This window comes from Equus przewalskii, chromosome 1 (assembly GCF_037783145.1).
Source record: "Equus przewalskii isolate Varuska chromosome 1, EquPr2, whole genome shotgun sequence".
In the NCBI taxonomy this organism is placed as follows: domain Eukaryota; kingdom Metazoa; phylum Chordata; class Mammalia; order Perissodactyla; family Equidae; genus Equus; species Equus przewalskii.
This window is the reverse complement of record NC_091831.1, coordinates 130,954,977-130,973,860: the sequence shown is the minus strand read 5'-3', so window position 1 is coordinate 130,973,860 and position 18,884 is coordinate 130,954,977. Positions and strand designations below refer to the sequence as shown.

At 46.3% G+C, this 18,884-nt stretch overlaps 1 protein-coding gene and 1 long non-coding RNA gene across 3 annotated transcripts in view; both read right to left on the bottom strand.

Annotated features, from left to right (window-relative positions):
* RORA (RAR related orphan receptor A) overlaps positions 1–18,480 on the bottom strand; it is a 688,440-nt gene extending 669,960 nt beyond the window's left edge. The window contains exon 1 of the mRNA XM_070578616.1: positions 18,020–18,480. Within this exon, the coding sequence (XP_070434717.1) occupies positions 18,020–18,185 (166 nt within the window). The 5' untranslated portion in view covers positions 18,186–18,480. The remainder of the gene's footprint in view (positions 1–18,019) is intronic.
* LOC103546752 (uncharacterized) lies at positions 8,151–11,500 on the bottom strand. 2 transcript variants are annotated; one of them, XR_011528006.1, is made up of 4 exons: positions 11,364–11,500; positions 10,379–10,450; positions 10,070–10,145; positions 8,151–9,959 (listed from the first exon to the last, which is right to left on the bottom strand). It is a non-coding gene; the product is annotated as an uncharacterized lncRNA (long non-coding RNA). The 2 variants fall into 2 exon arrangements; XR_011528007.1 differs by having other exon boundaries at positions 10,379–10,475; positions 11,364–11,495.
* Positions 18,481–18,884: the final 404 nt, after the last annotated feature.

Here is an 18,884-nt window from a genome sequence, read left to right as displayed (position 1 = left end):
CTCCAAACCACTTCACTTTTCAGTGGCCTGTATACACAGGGGCCAGTTGGGATGCATGCTCCCAGGATGCTGCAGGCTCCCCAAGAGGCAGCTGTCTCCTCCTCTGGAAACACAGGGGGAAACATGCAGTTAAGGAGCAGGGGCAGAGCTTTCCTGACCAGTTAAGTGTGGAAGCTCAGACCGATGACCTCACACTCAAGAAGGCTCCAAACTACCCCTAGGGACCAAACTTGTCTAGCCAGTCTTTCTTTCTCTAACAAAACCCAATACTCTTTCCCTATTCCACCTGAATGACCCAGGTGATACCAAAGGAAGGAAGGAAAAATTCCAAAACTGAAGGCAGCACTTGTGCAATGAGCCTGCCTGAGCCCTAAACCAGAGGATCTCTGGGTACAAAAGAATAAAGATCCTGTTTCAAATCACAGGGGTTAACCCCAAATCCATCATAACAGAAAAAAATAACCTCAAATTGCACAGCCTCTAAATTATCAAATCCCATATATGACCTAATTTTCTCAAATGACTCAGTTTACCTAATGTGTGACAGAAAAAGGCAGAACCAGAAATAGCAGAAGTAGGTGAGGTAGGCTAAAGCTATGGATACCTTTTTCTTAAAAAACAAAAGGGATAGATAAATTGAATAAAATGAACTTATCGAAAGCTTGAGTGATAAAGAAGAAAAATTGCACCACTCTAAGACAACTAGGCTTATGGTCATAAATATCTTCTCTGACCCATTTCCACTTAGGGTCCTTACAGATCCTTAGCATTTTGCGAGCTGACACAGGACATTTTAAAACATAACCCAACCTATGCTACTTCCCCAAGAGCCATAACTCTTTTGCTGCATCTCTGCACAGAAAGGCCATGACCCACAGCTTTCACTGGCTCTCGGGATGGTGGCCAAAGCAAGAGAAGTCAAGCTGGAGAACTCCCCAAGGTGGTTCTCAGGTAACCAGCTGGTTAGATTTCATCTTGTGCGGGGTTAGCTTTGCCTTGCTGGGCAAAGGAGGCACTTGGCCTGGGTTTAGAACGATTTCTGTTTTGGTTTCTTCAAGGCTCGATTCTAAACAGCCCAAATAAAGGCTCTGCTGTCTTGAAGGGCACCTTTCAAGAGAAACCAAAATAGGACGCTCGCTTAACAAAAGGGGACTGTTTGGCCACCAAAGTCCTGAACGGGGTCTGACCAGTAGAACTGGAAGGGCTTTCTGCAAAGTTAAAAAGCCGGAGAAGAAAATAGCAGCGAGAAAAGAGTCATTACAGCATCACCCACTCCAAACTGTCCTTCCCCCTCAGAAGTGCCAACGGATAAAACATAAACCTCTTTGAAGAAAACTCCAGCCGGAGCTCAGCTTTCAGGTTTTAGAAGACACTGGCGTCCCAAGGCCTCCCCACTGTCAGATCAAACACTCACAAAATGGTTCCCTGATATTTGCCCGGTTTCCCCCACACCATAAAAAACAGGCTTTCGTTTTAATCTGCTTACCACACTGTGGGTGAAGGCCTCTAATTTCACAGCACAGAGATAACACAAATAATTCATATGACATATTAGTGGAATATCTACAGGGAAAGTATTTAGTCAGAGCTCTTTGAAAACAATAGGGAGCCCGGCTAGTGCCTCAGAAGGCAAGGGGATGGCCCTTCCAGAAAGCAAAGCCCCCTCATGTCATGCTTGCTGGCATTAAAGATAAGTTCAGCCTATTAGTGTCCAAGTTGTTTTAAGTCAACAGGTCTGCCTAATTACACAACACTTCTCTGGTCCCTCCATGGGCTGAAACACTGTTGTCTTCTTCCCAGGACCTCCAGAGGCTGCTGCATATGTGCAAACCCCTTGAAAACACTAAGTGTCATAAACACACGGAACAGCCATCCCACTATAATAATCAACATCATCATCCACCCACCAACAAACACTTGTGCATTTCTCTTTCTCTTCCTGGTCAACTTAAAAAAAAAAAAAATCATTCCATTTAGTTTCCCATGGCCAGGCCCATCCTTTGAAGATCTCACACCCTTTCTCAAGACCCTCTTTCAACTTTCTCTCCCACGAAGCCTTTCTCCCAGGGCACTGTGGAGACCTCTCCACAGCTACTATTCATTCCATTTCTCCCAACCTTGAGGTTCTGCCAAGTGTGAGGCAGATTCCCTTTAGAGACAGGATAAATCAATGCTAGGCTGTGTAGAAAGTTTAAAAAGGCGAGGGGGGGGGGGGGGGGACAGCAACTCTTCAATCATCAGCTAGACATGTTGGAAGGAGAAACCACCATCAAAACAGATAAACTCAGATGCCACCCGAAGCAGCAAAGTGCATCAGAACCTCTGGATTTAAAAACATTCTTGCTTTTGCTATGCCTTTAGTAAAGGAAGGATTTCCAGGTCCATAGCCCGTTTTTTCAGATACTTTTCTCTGTCACTGTACCAAGCCATCTCCTGTACCTTCTCAATCACACCCACTTGCATCCTAGGCTTATTTTCTCCTATTATCACTTCAAAGTCCACGAACATAACCTGGTATAAAATTTCACCTTCCGATCCCTTGTCAAATATGCTGCTCAGAGCTAGGGCTCCACGTCTCCAGTCCAGCTGTCCCTCCCGAGCTCCGGGTCCTTGATAAAATACTTTTATTCCAAATTCCCCAGGTAACATACTGTCACATGCTTTCTGCCAGACCCACATTCCAGGTGTGCGTCACACACTTTCCTGGCACCTCCAACTCAGCCCATCCATAGAGAACTCACGCCTTCTTCCCTCTTCACATCCCACCCCGAAACTGTCCCAGCCAATAATTCCACCCAACTCTGGACTGACTCCTGTCGTAACCTCCAACTCCACCTCCTGGGGATTCTACTTCAGAGCCCACCTCCTCACCCCATTCGAGTCCCAGCCTGCAGTATGTCTCTCCAGAATTATCACAGAGATCTCCTAACGTGGCTCCTTATCTACAGGTCAGTTCTCCAGCCTGAACCTCAACATCCTCATGCTTAAGCACCCTACCAAAAAGAAATCAGGTATTTTTCACCTGCTCAAAATTTAGCCATAGGAGAAGGTCCAAAATGCTTAGCCGGGCCCCTGCCTCCTTTCTCCAACTTCATCTCCTAGTCTTTGCCAACATACTCTATACACCTCATTCACCCCACCTGAATGTGCCACCAACGTTCACCTCAGGTACCTTGGCCTGGAATCTCCTCTCACTTTTTGCCCTCTAGGCAAATCTCTCCCCATTTTTCCAGAAACCAGGCAATGTATCCACCTCAGTGAGCTTTCCCTGACTCCTCATGAAGTATCTTCTCTGTCTTCCTCTGTGCTATATATTTTGTATCTCTGTTATAGCACTCTCCACCTTTTTTGAAATTACTAGTTAATGTGTCTTTCCTGCCTATCAATTCCTTTAACTCAACTTTGCACCTCCATTGACCAACATGGGACCTGGCACATAGTAAGTACTCAATAAATACTTGATGAATCAATGAAAGGAGGCAATATAGTGCATCACCTTTAAACATCTGAAGCTTTTGAAGAAGATTAGAGTTTCTTGCCTCATCCCAGTTTTCTCTCAGCTGGCTGTCTTTCATGTATTGATTCTAAACTGCACTGTCACCAGCATCCTGAGGGCATTCACTGAATGCCCAAGTAAGAGAAAGAAATATGGGACAGAAGACAAGACAATCTACAACGCTGCCCTCAAGGAACTAAGACCAATGAGAAGATAAACACAGCTGAAGCAGCAAAATGTGAATTCAATAAGGACTCTAACTAATGAGCAATAAAACCAGAGTGTGTCTGTTATGAAGAAATAATGATGGAAAAGACCAATTAATAAAGGGATGTTGTCAAACACCATGGTAATTTTCATTATAATATTTTATTAGGCACAATATGATATTGATATTTTTCATTGAGGCTTGCAATAACATTTCTCCACTAACTGTATTCTTAATCCAGATGCCAGGCATTGATGCTGCTTACTCTCTCTTCAAACGCTCACGACGTTTAAAATCAACATTGTTGATCTGAGATACAGGGAGTGCACAGTTGTTTATGAAGCAAACTTGCTTTCAATATTTTGGTCATCCGAGTAAGCCTGACATATATGAAAGTTAAATATATTCTAAATCGCATAAAATCTCAATTCTTTGGACCAGATCTGAGGTTCCTATTACCAGGTGGTAGTAGTGACAATGTTGAGAAGCAAAATCCTGGAGTGAGAGCAGGGATGAGATGGAAACTCCCAGTAAAATCCCTTCTAGATGGCCCCTGCAGGAAAAAATGGAGACGAGGTCTTGGAGGCAGCGATCCAGACTGGAGATGAACCACGTAAGCCTTCGGGACCTCCCTCCCTGGAGGCACTACTCTGATGGTTGGAAACTTATGGACATCTACTGCCAAACTACCCACCCCCCTCCAATGCCGGCCACCCTGGGAGTGAAGGGATAAAGTCACTGGGACCAAAGCAGAGTGTAATCCATTCTTGGACTTTTTAATTTACAATTTGATGCTGCCTTCTCAGATCCTGTCTCTGCTCTAGGGTTAGCTTATGACTTAAAGCATAAAAAGACACCTCTATCTTTCTACTGTGGAAGAAGTTGTTTGGCCAGTGTCCTTCCTTGAGAGACAAACGACCAAATAAAATGACCATAGTTCCTGGGCCCTTAATGTTTCTCCTTAAACTTGAGAAATATCAATTAATACAGGTTTTCAGACATGGTAATGAGGACGAAGAGGTTGAAGCAAATGCACAAAGCCTTGTTTTCAAACCCTGGCCTTGATACTACAATTGACTTGGCCTGCCATAACTGATCTCTTTCCCCACGCAGGCTAAGAAACGTGTTAAAAGGCAACACAAGGCAAGCACTTTTTATGCCACTGTCACACAGCTTCTTCTTGACCTGTCTGACTGGCACAATATGTGTGAGTATACATATCTGCACATGTATGCGTCTGTGTATACATATATATATATTTATATTTAAATATAGAAAAACTCACTTTTTCACTGAACAATGGCTTACTTTCATTCACTGACTGTCCAATATTATAGGATTGGGACTTCTCAGCTAGAGTCTCTTTCTTAAAGACCAACCACTCTAAGTCCGTATGTGTGTGTATCACGCACACTATCACAATACAAATTAGACAAAATAGACATTTAATGGTGTAATTCACTTTAAAATGGTGCTATTATTAAAGCATTACTCTGTTTTCATTACTACTGCATATTACAATCGGCTTCCAACATGTCTGAGTGAAGAAATAAAACAACCTAATCACAGTGCCAATTAATAAGTCATGTAGTATATCAAAACGAAAACATTTTCACAGCATCCAAGAAAGACATGACTCCATTCTTGATTCGCTGCCTGTAGCTTGCTACACTTCTACCCCTACCATCCTTTGACCTATCCTAGTCCAATTACGAGCCAAAATCAATAAAAAACCCTTAGCAAATTTAATTGATTCTCTACAAAAAGATACAATAATCCACCAGCACACCCTCACCGTGTGCTGACATTATTTTCTTGGGTTTACCCAATACCATCGTGGTACCAATAACTACTTTCTCACGCTGCTCTCTCATCAGCTCAAATACTGTAACAGCAGAGCAATTTCAGGCAGGTTGTGAGTCTCTGAGAGTACTGCTTGCAAAGTGCATGTAAATTATTAGATTACATTACAAGCAAAAGACTCAGCAGTGGGTCACCATAGTGGAGCATTAATGTAGAACAAGTTGAATGGAACCCTTGCAGACAAGCTTCTCCAATGTGATTTTTTGGCAGGGAGGAGAAAGTGAGTAAAGGGGAAGGGAGGGCAAGGAATGATGGGCTGCTGAGAAATGAGGCGTGAGAGAACACGGGAGCACAGAGGGAAGGAGGGAGCACCCCCGGCCTCAATGGCTGGAGGGGGCAGCTAGCGGGTACCCCAGGAATAGTGAGGCTGGGGGAAAGGGAGCAGGCAGACATGAGCCCACCTCTGGTTCAGCTGAAGGTGTGGGTTGTAACCTCAGGGAAGCCCAACGAGTGGCTGATGGGGTTGAACTTAACTCCCTCGGCAGGATCCAGCCAGGGCAGCTGAGCTGAGGGACTGGGGCAGGATCTAGTCCAGGAAAGAGAACTAGCAGTAAAAGGAAAGGCTTCAGAGGTCCTGGGACTCTTGCTTATTTCACAGAGCAACCAATCAAAACCAAGGAGGAATGCTCCAAGCAAAGGGACCTGAAGATCTGAGGAGGAGGACTCAGGGGAACGATGGCAAGAGGGCCCCCAGCTCCTGTGTGTGCTCCATCATCACCACTGTCACTGGAGCCACACTTGATGCACACCAGGGATCCTGCCATGCACTATCACAGGTGACCCTCCCAGCCACCTTGGGAAGCTGGCAGCATCACCAGCCAGCCAGCCCTGTTTTCAGGTGATGAAAGAAACAGACTGAGTAGTTAAAGAACTTACCTACGGTCACACAGCTAGCACACAGCACACCTGGGCCTCTGGCCCAGGTCTGTCTCACTCCCAGCAGGCTTGTAACAACCATGTATGCTATTTCCCAACACATCCAGCCTCAGTCTGAGTTGCTCAAGACTGGCGCAGGCCTGAACTCGCCAACAAGGGGAAGATTGGTGGATCCAAGAGAGACAGAAGTAGGACAAACAAGGGCAGCTGGGTCCAAACCCAAGGCCCAGTTGGAAGTGTAAGCAAGCAGAAGCTGTGCTTGTAGAGTCGGGAAGTGCCGAGCTGGATCTACTGAGAAAGCAAACAGCTCTGCAGGGCCACGTGGCAGACTATCTGCACAGTTAACGAGCACCTGCTTTGGGCAAGGCACGGTGCTGGGGAAAAAGGGTAAACCACGGTGCTGGCCTTCTTGGAGAGGCTAGACTGCTACCCAGGAAATAACACTGTAAGACAGCGTCAAGGAACTTCGCAAAGGAAGAGGTTACATGTTTATTGAATGAGCAGGGCCCATATGACTGACACTGTTAAAAGACAGAGTGGAGAACTACAGGAGGGAGGGGGCGAGTCTCCTCCAGAGCTAAAATGATCATAGGATGTCAATCAGCAAAGAGAGACTGGGACATAAGACGGAAGACTGGGTGGGGGAGAAGAGGAGGGGAGGGTGAAGGCACATATAAGGAAGAGAGGCGAGAAAGGCCAACTTTCAGACACATGTAGAGGACAACCCTCAGAAGTGCTGGGCAAAGGTGACCCAGACAGTGGGCTACATGGAGAGTCGCCACCACTGGAATGTAAGATCTAGGAAGGCAGGGCTCCAGCCTCCCTTGTTCGCTGCTTTACCCCCCGAGACTAGCACAGTGCCTGGCACACAGAAGGTGCTTAGCAAATACTTGTTGAATGAAAGAATGCCACCATGGTGCTTTGACACAGTGAAATCAACTCCAAGCAAAGGGGGAGCCCAGAATTTACCTTCTAAGCCAGTGTAGGTAAATGCACGTCTAAATGTAATAGGATACTAACAAGCATGTGCTAAAAGCGGCATAAAGATACTGTAGGATTACAAATAATAAGTATTTAAATTATTTTCCCTCCTCTGCCTCCTCCCTAAAATCATAATGAGTAACACCTGGAATCAACATCAGTTACTGCGGAAACACTCCCAGCCCTCCTTCCCTCCCACAGCCAGGCCTTGGCCCGCAGAAAGGCTGCTCCTACCTCATGCCCAGGACAGGGTTTTTCAACCTGCACAGAACAGCCCATAAATGGATCATGAAACCAATTTGGTGGCTCATGACTTGTATTTCGTCTGTAAATAATAGAGCAAAAATAATAGTGCATGGAAGATAAAGAATAAATATTTTATGTGAAAAGTTTATGTCGTGTGTGTGTGTGTGTGTGTGTGTGTTGTGTGTGTGTGTATGTGCATGTGCGCACACTGGCTCACAATGTAGTATGCTTTTCTCATTCTAGGTGACAGAATAAATGCTTCAAAGACATTGCCCTACAGGGGCAAGAAATGCCAATATTAGGACACTCCTTTTCATATTCAAGCCTTGTTTTCCTGGCTGAATGCGACTGTCAAAGGTACTGTTCGCTGGGCCAGTAAACTTGGCCTATCCTGAAATATCAAGAAATTCTGTGTAACATACTAAGTTCAGAATTAGTTCCTTCAGAGTATCTCCAGTTTCACAACACAACAAACCATCATTTTGAAAACAAAAAATAAGATTTATTTTTTTCGAGTTACAAAATTAATACACGCATAATGCAGGAAACTCGGAAAATACAGAAGAGCACAAAGAAAAAAGAAACTCAAATAATCTCACTATCCAGAGATGACCACTTTATCATTTCATCATTTAGGTATATGTGGGCCGATGTTAATACACACAGACACACACACACATACAATAGTTTTTACAAGAATGATGCCACTCTGCACTCACTACTGTGGAAGCTATTACTTTTCACTAAGCAATAGATCACGAACATTTTCCCCATCAAGAAATATATTTTTCTACTGCAACATGATTTTTACTGGCTACATTGTATTCCATTCGCAGACTTGCTCTTGAGCATCTCTGTAAAGGACACAGCCTTAATCTCTGCCTGGAGGAAAGAAAACTGCAGCTGAGACACATCCTCCCCCACTGCGCCCCCTGGCTGCTCCAGCTCCACCCATCATCCCCAAAGCATGAGTACAAATGTTCGACTCCACATCCCGTATTTTCATTTCTACTAAACCAGAGCACGAGACACAGACGCTATTTTCACTATGCTTTAGGATGGCTTTACTGACACAGACAAGCTCACTGGCTAACTTTTAATTAATAATAAAAAAGCCCAGTGGGATTTTAAAAAGTAACAGTTACTGATACAATATGTTCCACTATTGACGCAGAGCCAAAATAACTCGTGCTTACTTTCAGACATATCTACTACCTAACGCTGGATTAACTTGTGTACACATGGTAAGATCCTCATGTTTTCCTGGGGGACAGGAACTTGATTTTGTACCTTACTGGAACTTCCAAGCATCGTGGCACAGCATATAAGTGGAAAGAATATTAGGTAAGGAAGTAGAAGACCTGTGTTCTTGTCACAGCCTTGCTACTTATTAGGAATGGGACCTCACACACATTCTTAGATGTCCATGAACATTAGTTTAAATGGCAGGGGGCGCATGGAGGGTGACAGGGGTGGCTAGACTAGATGATTTATCACATCCCTTTTGGCTCTAACAGGCTTTAGTCTAATAAAACATGACCAGTGGCAGCATGATGAGCGAGCACCACATAGTAGCTCAAGGTTAGAAAGCGAGCTTTAGAACTTTCTAGAACCCTTTCTGTGTAGCATCAGTTCTCCTACTGATTCTCTGTGGGGCCTTGAGAAAGTCTAGAACCTCACTAATCTTCAACCGTCATCCTTCACTCTGTGAAGTTCTACATCTTCTGGGTTAACAGTCTGGTCTACAGAAATTGCTCCTCCAAAGTGGGTCATGCGTGCCAGAAACGGTAAAATACAACTCTGGCAATTTCACATTTATCATCATCAGTCGACTAATATGATCACTAAAAGAAGAATCATTTTTGATTATCAAAGTATTTCATTTGCCTTTGCTTTCCCAATGCTTCATTACCTGGACAATTGAGAGTTACAGGCAGTTCACCCTCCCAGCTGCCCTGTCCTTTCAGATATAACATGCTCGTCACACACACGTTCCTGGCAGCACATGCTTTATCGTTACAGTGGCCTATGACCCTCCGCTGGTTTTATAACTGTACAGTGAAAATGAAAAGGAATGCAGTTTATTGAAGAGTTTTCAGACTTGCTAAATATACCCTTGTTTCTTCTGTGATTTGTATGTTGCAATTCCATTAACTTCTATACAGCCACTCCTCCCCATGACTGGCATCGATCAAACAGGATGATATAAGCCTCTTTGCTTCTGGAAGTGCAGAATCACATCCGGTTTCTTTCCTCCGTCTTTGTCCATTTCTTCAGGTTTCTTTAAAACTAATTGGAAGAGTCAATAAACACACCCGCCAATTCCTTTAACACCCTAGGAAGCAGACATCGTGCCCTTCAGACCTGTTCCTGTTCTGTTTTCCCAAGTATTCCCTTACCTGCCTTTGTCAACTGGCATTCTCGACAAGTTCATCATAACTTCTCAAAGTGTCAACTTTTCCTCTTTTCATTGCCCTTGTTAAAGATAATTTAAAATTAGAAAGTCGCATTCCCAGCCACTTCAGAGTCAATGCTAATTTCATTTTCTTTTGCACAGAAGACTCTCCCTCTAGAGATTCCCTTCCTTCATTCACAGCCCCCACTCCCCAGCCCCAAACAGGCATTCTTAATCTCTGTAGGCACGACTCCATTCCCCTATTTCACCAGTCTTATCTTTCCCCCAAAATACTTCACCCAGCGAAACACACTTTAGCTTGTGGTTCTCCTTCCTTCACTCCACTTCTGAGAGAAATGTCTGTGTCTGGAGATTGTAAAGTCACCTTCAGGAAAGAGGCATACAGTTGGCTGTCAATTAATCAGGATAAGACAGAAAAAATTACTTCGTGTGCAGCTTTGCTTCTGAGTACATGCATTTATGCTTTGGGGATCAAGAAGATTTCTCCCACACAACCTAAAATTCATATTTATGCCTTTTGTTTGGCTATAACGAATTCTCTATCTAGCAGCACAGTAGTTAATAGTCTGGATTATTTAAAACAGTGATTACCATACCTCATCATACATTCAAGTGCTGGTCCCTCATTTTTCTCCCCCACTCTGTTTCACCTCGATTCTTTGCAACCTGCCTGCTTCTCCTCGGTAGCATTCTTTGCTTATAAAATAAGTCAAATGATTTTATATTCTGTAATTTTTAGTCCCACATCTAGCTTGACATATAGAATTTAAGCCAGTTTATTTTCCCCCATTAAGCACAGACCCAAACGTCACCATTCTTGTCACGTATACAATTCCATCAAGTTTCAGACTGTCATTTATCCACAATTTTATTTCTTCTTACTTCTTTCACACACGCCTACCACTTACGTACAGCAACTTCACTACATTCATATTTCATAAACTTCATCAGTATTCAGCCAAATCCTCCCCCGAAGTAAGCTAGGTATTTTTAACAGTGCGCTGCCTCTTTCACAGGCTTGAGGATCCTGTACTAAGTGGTACCCTTCCTTGTACCCCAGAAGAGTTTCTGTCTATCACGGTCGGTTCACGGATTAGGAACTTCCTAATTGCTTCCACACACTTTCTTAAAGTTCATAATCAAACTCAAATGCTCGGTAACATTGCTGGAGATGATTCGAGGCTAGGAGATTATAAATCCTCTGCACTCTAATTGTTTCTACTCTTTTCCAGCCTCTGACTGAGCTTCAGGGAAAAGAGCCCTAGGAGAGAAACTACCTGGGACAGCCTGGAGTCCTCCAGCACCTTCAAGAGCGTGGGAAACCTGTCCTCTTAGCTGGCAGTGGGCACTGCAGAGGGCTCCCCAGCCGGCCTCCAGGGCCTCAGATCTGTGGACGAGACAGTCACCAGGAAACCACAGAGCCACGCCACTGTCAACGTGCCCCAGCATGTAATGTGATAAGACAATCTGTAATAATGACGTGTCAGCTGGGGCCATAAATGTCTGTTAGGAAAAAAACTGTCCTTCCACCAACACAAGGGAATTGTTACCTGGAATTCCTTTTAACATTAGCATGTAAAAGCCACAGCAAAAAGCAAGCCTGCCTAAACCACGAGCTGCCGTATATGTATTCCTCATCACGCCCCATTCCCCGCATGGAAGGAGTTCTTTAGACAATCTCCTTGATGTCTTTACTCCAAAAGCAAAAAAAATAAAAAATAATTGGGCTGATACAAAAGAACGCCAAGACTCCCAAGCTGAATTTCCAACACTACGACATCAAAGATAGCTGCAGACTATCATTAAGTCAAGTAGGACGGCCCTGAGAAAGTCAGCCTCCGACGGATGCTGTGATTCCAGAATGCTCTCCATACTGGTCTGGTGAACAAGGCCTAAGCTTGGAGAGAGAGCTTCCTTTGGGGGAATCTAGATGTTCACTATTGATATTCTTGAAACTCTTCCTTCTACTTCTTGAGGTTCCTAACTTTCTCAATTTACAAGTCCTAGACCAAAGACACCACTTCAACGTATCTAAGGAAGAGGCAAAATCAGCTGGCATTCCTCTCTACCGCTACACAGGGGAGAAGTCACACAACGCGATGGCACTATAGTACATAACTTCCTTGTAAATACAACAGCCTGAATATCTGAGAATAATTCTACATCCTCTATAACTCAAGAGAAAGAATTAAGGCTCTAGACTCTGGTTGAAATTTTCCTATCAAGTAAAAACCTCAATTAACCAGAACCAAGTAATTGAAGTGAATTTCTATTTCGCTGCTTGCAACTTAACAGCACAAGGGCGCCAATAACAAAACATACTAATATGGAGGATTTAACAAAAGAAGAAAACAATTTCCAAGCTGGGATCAGGACAGATTTAGCCCAATCTCTGACGCTGTCTCCGTTTATAGCTCTATAACGTACAATCAGAATTTATCCTCAGAACAGTGACCCTGTGGCACCAGAAGATCCTCAAAGTGCAAAGAAAGATTCGATTACATTCTCAATGTTCTTTCTAGGGTAGCAAAGGGGACCAGCACATTTAAAATATATATTCAAGAAGGAAAAGTCAGAAAATATTTCTGGCTAATCTACTGTTAGCCAGAAACACCAATTTATCAGTAACACCTTGGTACCCTTATAGAAAAATCAGGCTTTACTGTATATTAATCAACATTCGAACACTGATTATTTGGAGGGATTTTTCTGAAGCTTTAATGCAAAATGATTCAATTTTATTTTTCTTAACATACTGCCTAATAAGATGGGTGAAAAATTTAACACCTTATTTCCAAACCAACACTTCGCAATATGAATTAGATACAAAAAAAGGGGGGAGAAAAACCCCAATTTAAAAACTGATAGAAGAGAGAACACCAGAGAGAGACAGAGGCAGTCCCTAAATTCTGAGCAAGGAAGACGTCTTCATATTCAGAAAGGTACCCAACATTCTAGGTTAGTGTTTACCCCAGCACCTCCAGGCCTCCCAAAGCAGACTCTTCTTGCCCGGTGGCATCCATCATTCATCTGGGATGACTGGGTCAGAATCTCCTTGAGGGAGCAGACATCTACCTCAAAGTTCCTGCACACTGGCTCACGGAAGACAAAGAGGTGAGCAGCAGTATATGTCATATGAGGAGAGCTGCATTTTCTATGCTATTTTTTTTGCACATGAGGCAGTCACATTACAACTCTTTCCCCAGACACCTGAAATGTTGTTATGTATTTATTTTGCTTCTACAGACACAGAGGTACATATATAAGCTAAGAAGCACAATTCATCAAGTAGACTAGGAAGATGGAGGGAGAAAGGAAGAGCACACTCAGAAAAACTGGCACATGCTGTAAGAGACCGTATCACACGAACAGAATTTCCAGGGACACCCAACTCTGTCTGTCCTTCCAACATCACACCACAATGTCCTACTGGCAAAATGGGAGAATCTGGAGAAAAACATGCTCTTAACTCAAGTGACAAGAGGGTGGCTCAAGGAGAAGACTCGGTGGGCTTGTCTCACTGGCATTCCAAAGGTCAGCTCCAGACAGGAGTCAGTTTGCTACCAAAAATCCTCAGAACATTTCCATCCAGAGGCACAACTATTGCAATGCACACTCTTGCACCTCCGTGCATCCCACTTAGGAGTCTGGTGTGGAGCCAGCAGTGTGTGCTGTACCCGCCACCTCTGCTGCCTTGAAAACACAACTTAAAGGTCTCATGGTTAGGGGGCTTCCACGCCGGCTCCATATTTCAGTTTCAGAAATACATTTTCTAAAGCCAAGGGCTCCTCATAATGCCAGTAAGTTTTGGAAAATTCCAGCAGGTGACTAACATAAAAAGAGGCTGCTATAAATGTTTTTAGCCACTCAAGATTTGACTTCTGGATTAATAATTCAATTCTTTTTAAGAATAAAGGGGAAGCAACAAAAAAGGTTATCATAACTATTATCAAATGCATTTTCTAAAATGATTCTATTACATTTTTATAAAGGGTATAATTATAAATGTTTTTATGAGCAATTTACCGGAAAATTATAAAGTCCCTTCGTTTAAAAAATAATTATTCCATCCCTCTGGCAAAGGACTTTATCCTAGCCAGTAGCTCTTTCAAACTATGGGGCATCATTTGTTCAGTGTGGAGGGCCATGTCCGTGTAAGCAAAGCTGATCTGAGAATCAGTCTCTAGAAAGCGCTATAAATTGCCAGGCAAGAGCAGCCACCAGAAAGTGAATGAGCCAAGACTGAAGGGGGGAATGAAGGCGAAGCACTTTCCAAGCCAAAGACTTATGTGGGTCTCGAAGTCCTCAGGGTTACAAATAAACCACAGGCCTTGTTAACTGATTTTAAGTCAATCTAAGCTGAGCTTCCAGGGGGTTCCATCTCAACCCAACTGAGCTTTTCAGTGTTAATCCCATCATCTTTTGGTTTCGATTTTTCCTTTAGGTCAGCCTGCCCTAAAAGCCTTCTACCTTCCACACTGGTGTTCCAAACCAAGCGCGTGGCACACAGCCCTGTAAGGATAACTTGAGTGAAGGAAAATATGTAAGCTTCTGGCATGCATATAATAACGAGATTCTGGAAAAGGGTTTTTAACAACAGTTATGTCACAATGCTCATGGCTCCCTAAAGTCCTCAAAAGCCTTGTTAAATTAAAGATTTGCTGTGGTTTTTTCCGCTTCATTCTTACTTCCCACGTTGCCTCTTGCCTTTCTTTTTTCCCTTTCATTGTGCTGCGAAGATGAGACTGAATGACACCAGCCATCAATACCACCTAGAAAACGGAACAGTTTCATTAAAACTGTTAACATTGCCTGCCCAGTTTTAAGCAGAAGGGGAGGTTGTCTTTCAGATTATAAAGTCACACATCTGATTCTGGAAGCTCAGGCACTAAACGGACAGTCCTTTGACATGTGGCTTCCCAGGAGTTCGGAATTCAGCAACAGCTTCAAGTCTACCTAGGAGATGTCTCATGAGGTCACCTCAATGTCATGAGAATCCAGACCACAATCTCTGTGCACTGCAAACGCTGGCTGGCTGAAAGCTAACCCCCCACTACCTCTCTGGAAAGCATCTCCCAAATCAGAAAGCTTCCCACTTCACCCTCTGCCAAGAACTCCACTCAACCCTCCTAGAGGTTGAGAATGCTAATTATAAAGTGATGATATTTGCTTTTCCTTTGGAGTTGTGTGCCTTTATGTTTAAGTATTAAAAAGGTGTAATCACCTAGTGTGTAGGTTAATTTCTTTCCGATATTGTAATTTATGCAACATTAATACTGGATGCCAGCTCCAATTTTCTTGCTGCTTACACTCTGGGAGCCGACTTGCATATTCTGCCAACTCCATTACATCATCTGAAAACCCAAACATTTCCCATTTTCAAATCACTCTCATCTACTGGGCATACTTACACATTCTCTTTTTCTCCCTAGCTCACACACACAAAGATTGGTACCCCTGAGGAGAGATGCTACATCTGAGGTTAAAGTCTGCAAATGCACATAATTTCTGGAAGCTATTACTACTGCTGTGTTAGCTAAAGGATGCTTCCATCTCTGACCTTCCTTTTTCCACTCAGACTGTTATATAACCTAGTGCCTGCGTGCAGGATGTGAGTTGAGTGTCTGGGCCTTACCTCGTCTCCCTCCCCCATTAAATCTCCGGAGGGATGACACGGGGTTGGTTCAAAAAAGAGTGAGTGGGGGGTGGGCCTCCAGGGGGCAAGGGGATATGGGTCAGCAGGTCAGCTGTGCAAGATGCATCCCACCCCCACTTTGTCCCTCTCCCCTTTTTGCTGAGCCTAGGGGGCTGGTGGTACTGAATGCCCCAGCGTTATATAATTTGCAAGAACAGCAAGTTACGGATTTGCTAGTGGGTTCTGCAGCCTGCCAACCCAATCACTTACAACACCTTCTGGCAAGAATGACACCTGAAGATGCTAATAACACGGGGCGGGGGGGGGGGGGGGGCGTTAAGAAAGAGGGGGGTGGCAGCACAAACCAGAAATTAGTATGGCTTCCTATATACTGTGTCCCCTCTTCCAAAAAAAAAAAACCTTCAGAAACACATGAAGGGGATTTTCTCCAGTGTTTCTGATTAACCCTGTTACATAACCCGCTCGCATTCCAAATCCACCGTCTCAGGGTCTAAATATACTCTTTGCAGCCAAAAGCTCTCCACACACAAACTCCCCAAGCTAGCGGCAGGTCCCGGCCCCCGGTCCCTATCCCCCTCCCTTCACTCCCGGCCTTCGCTGCACCCCCTCCCGCTCAAACCGCGGTTCGGTGTGTTCGCTCTTCGGAAATCGCCTTTAATTAAATGTTTTTCGAGTGTGTCATCCTGATTGCTTTTACTGTACTCGAATTCCGTGAATGGGAAAGCGCCCGGACAGGGGGTGTGGCTAAGGGTGGGGGGGGGGTTACGGGGGGAATACTGTAAAACAGCCAGCACATGATCAGCCATATTCCTACCTCCAACTATAACCAGAGGAAGGGAGCGGCTCCCGGGGCCCCAACTCGCCTCTCCCCAGCCCTCCCCAACGCCGCCAGAAGCCGAGTAGCAAGAGGAGGGGGCACGCTGGACTAGCGCCCAAGCTCGGATTGGAGATCCTCTCTGTCCCCAGCCCTGGGCGGCTCGCGCGAGCCCGCTTCCTCCGGAGTGACAGGCGTGATTTATACATTATTTACAACAGTAATTAAAGCCGTAGCTTCCTCCTGTTCTTTGCAAACTCCAGGCGCATTCAAATAAACAATCCCCACCCCCAAGAAAAACCCAACACCAGGTTCCGACACCTTTAAAAAGAGGGAGAGAGTGAGCTTTCTCCAATACTCCACCTTAACTAGGAAAAAGCAAGGAGGGGGCGACGGATCTCCCCAACTACCCCCGCTCCCCCCCCCCCCCGCCCGGCAACACACTCTAAAATGAAGTGTAAAAATCGCTCGGGGAGGGGGGAACATCGCTTGCACTATCCAACCAGCATTCAACTCGCACTGACCATTCCCAGGTTCTCGCAGAAACGCTTGGAACCTCAGGGAGGGAAGGATTCTCAGGGCAGAAATAAGTTTGGGTGCCTTGCGATCTCTCTCTTTCTGCTTGTTTGCTTTTGTAGACGCCCGCTCCGAATGCGCGGGGAGCGCCCCACCGGACCGCCGGCCTCGGCGCGCTGGCGCGCACACGCCCCCCGCCAGCCTGGGCGCGGGGCTGCGAACCCCGGGTCCACCAACTTGCCCACCTCCCCTCGCCGCGCCCGCCACCTAACTTGGCGAGCACCACGCACGCCCGCACCCCTCTTCCTCCAGATCTTTCCCCGTATCCCAAACCCAGCACAGTGCTCCAGAGAAGGTGCCCACGTCGCCCCCAGATCCAGGAGCGCCCCCTCTCCACCCCCCCGGGGCTTCCCAGATCGCTCACTCCTCTCGCTCCCCTCAGCTCTGAGGGGGCCGAAAACACACCCCCGACTCGGGCAGCCGGGGCCGAAACTGTCAAGAGGAGAAAAGGTAAAGGGGGAGGAGGGTGGCCATAAACAGATTTCTTTTCCTTCTTAAAAGGACGCTGCCGCTTTAAAAGTTTCTTTCCCGGGCCCCCACTCTCCGGTTCTCCGAATTTTGGGGGAGCGTATTTAATTTCGGCAACGCTGCTTTCCTCCTCTCTTTGCAGAAAAATCAAAGCCAGGGGGTGAGCCCGCCGGCTGTCAACCCTCCTGCCGCCTCCCCCGCCCCCCTCTCCTCCTGCAACCCGAGAACGGGCTGCAAAAGTTTGCAACATTTCTGGGGGGCGGAGGGGGGAGGGGAGGGGGGTGCTCCGGGCTCGGGGCGCCGCTGCAGGCTCGCGCGCGGCCCCGGACCCCGCGCCCCAGGCGCCCGCTCCCGGCCGCCCCCCGCTGCGCGCCCGGGCTCCCGCCGCCCCCTCCTCAGCCCCTCTCGCAGCCTCCTACCTCTGCTGGTGCTGGAATAGCTCTGTCTGCGCACCGGGGCGGGCGGCTCGCTCTTGCGGGCGGATTCCTGGTTCAGCGGGGTCTCCCTGGAGCCGGCGGCCGCGTCCGCGCCGCTGCTGCCCGGCTCGCTGGCGGCGGGGTCGGGGGCTGCCGGAGCTGACTCCATGTTTTTTCCCAATGTAGAGATCGCTGGAGATGGCGAGCTCCGAGACTCCCTCTATCTTCTGTTTTCAGAGCAACTCTATGGTACCAAAAAAAAAAAAAAAGGGAGAAGGAGACCGGGGAGAGCAGGAGGGAGAGAGCAGGCGGCGGCGGGCGGGCGAGCGAGAGCGCGAGGGAGCGCGCGGAGTGTGTCTGGGTGGACGTGTGTGTGCGCCGGAGAGGGGATGGAGGCGGGTCTGGCCACAGGCAGCGCTAGCGAGAGCTTCTCCAGCCGGCCCCCTCACCCACATTCCCCACCCTCCAGACCCCAGACCGAGAGCCACGGACTGGCTGCCAATTTTGAGAGGTGGGAAAAAGAGGGGAGGAGGAGGGGGGAGCCTCCCGTGCCCCGGTCCTCCCCTCTCCCCAGCGCTGGGACGGAAATTTAAGATCGGCAAGATGATTCTGTGCCTACTTCTGAGACTCTCTCGGGGACAGAACTCGTCCCCATCCCCAGCCAGCATGGGAAGAGATAAATCCGATTATCCACCTTGGGGAATCGCAGGTAGCTCCCCGCCAGCACAGCCGAGGACTGAGAAGAAACTAAAAAGGAATTAGACCTGGGCTGGCATCCCAAGGAAGGCAGAGGATGGCAGGACGTGGCACTTCTTACTTCGGGATGGGACGTCCAGTGGGTTTCCAATCTTGGTTTGATAGATCTGTG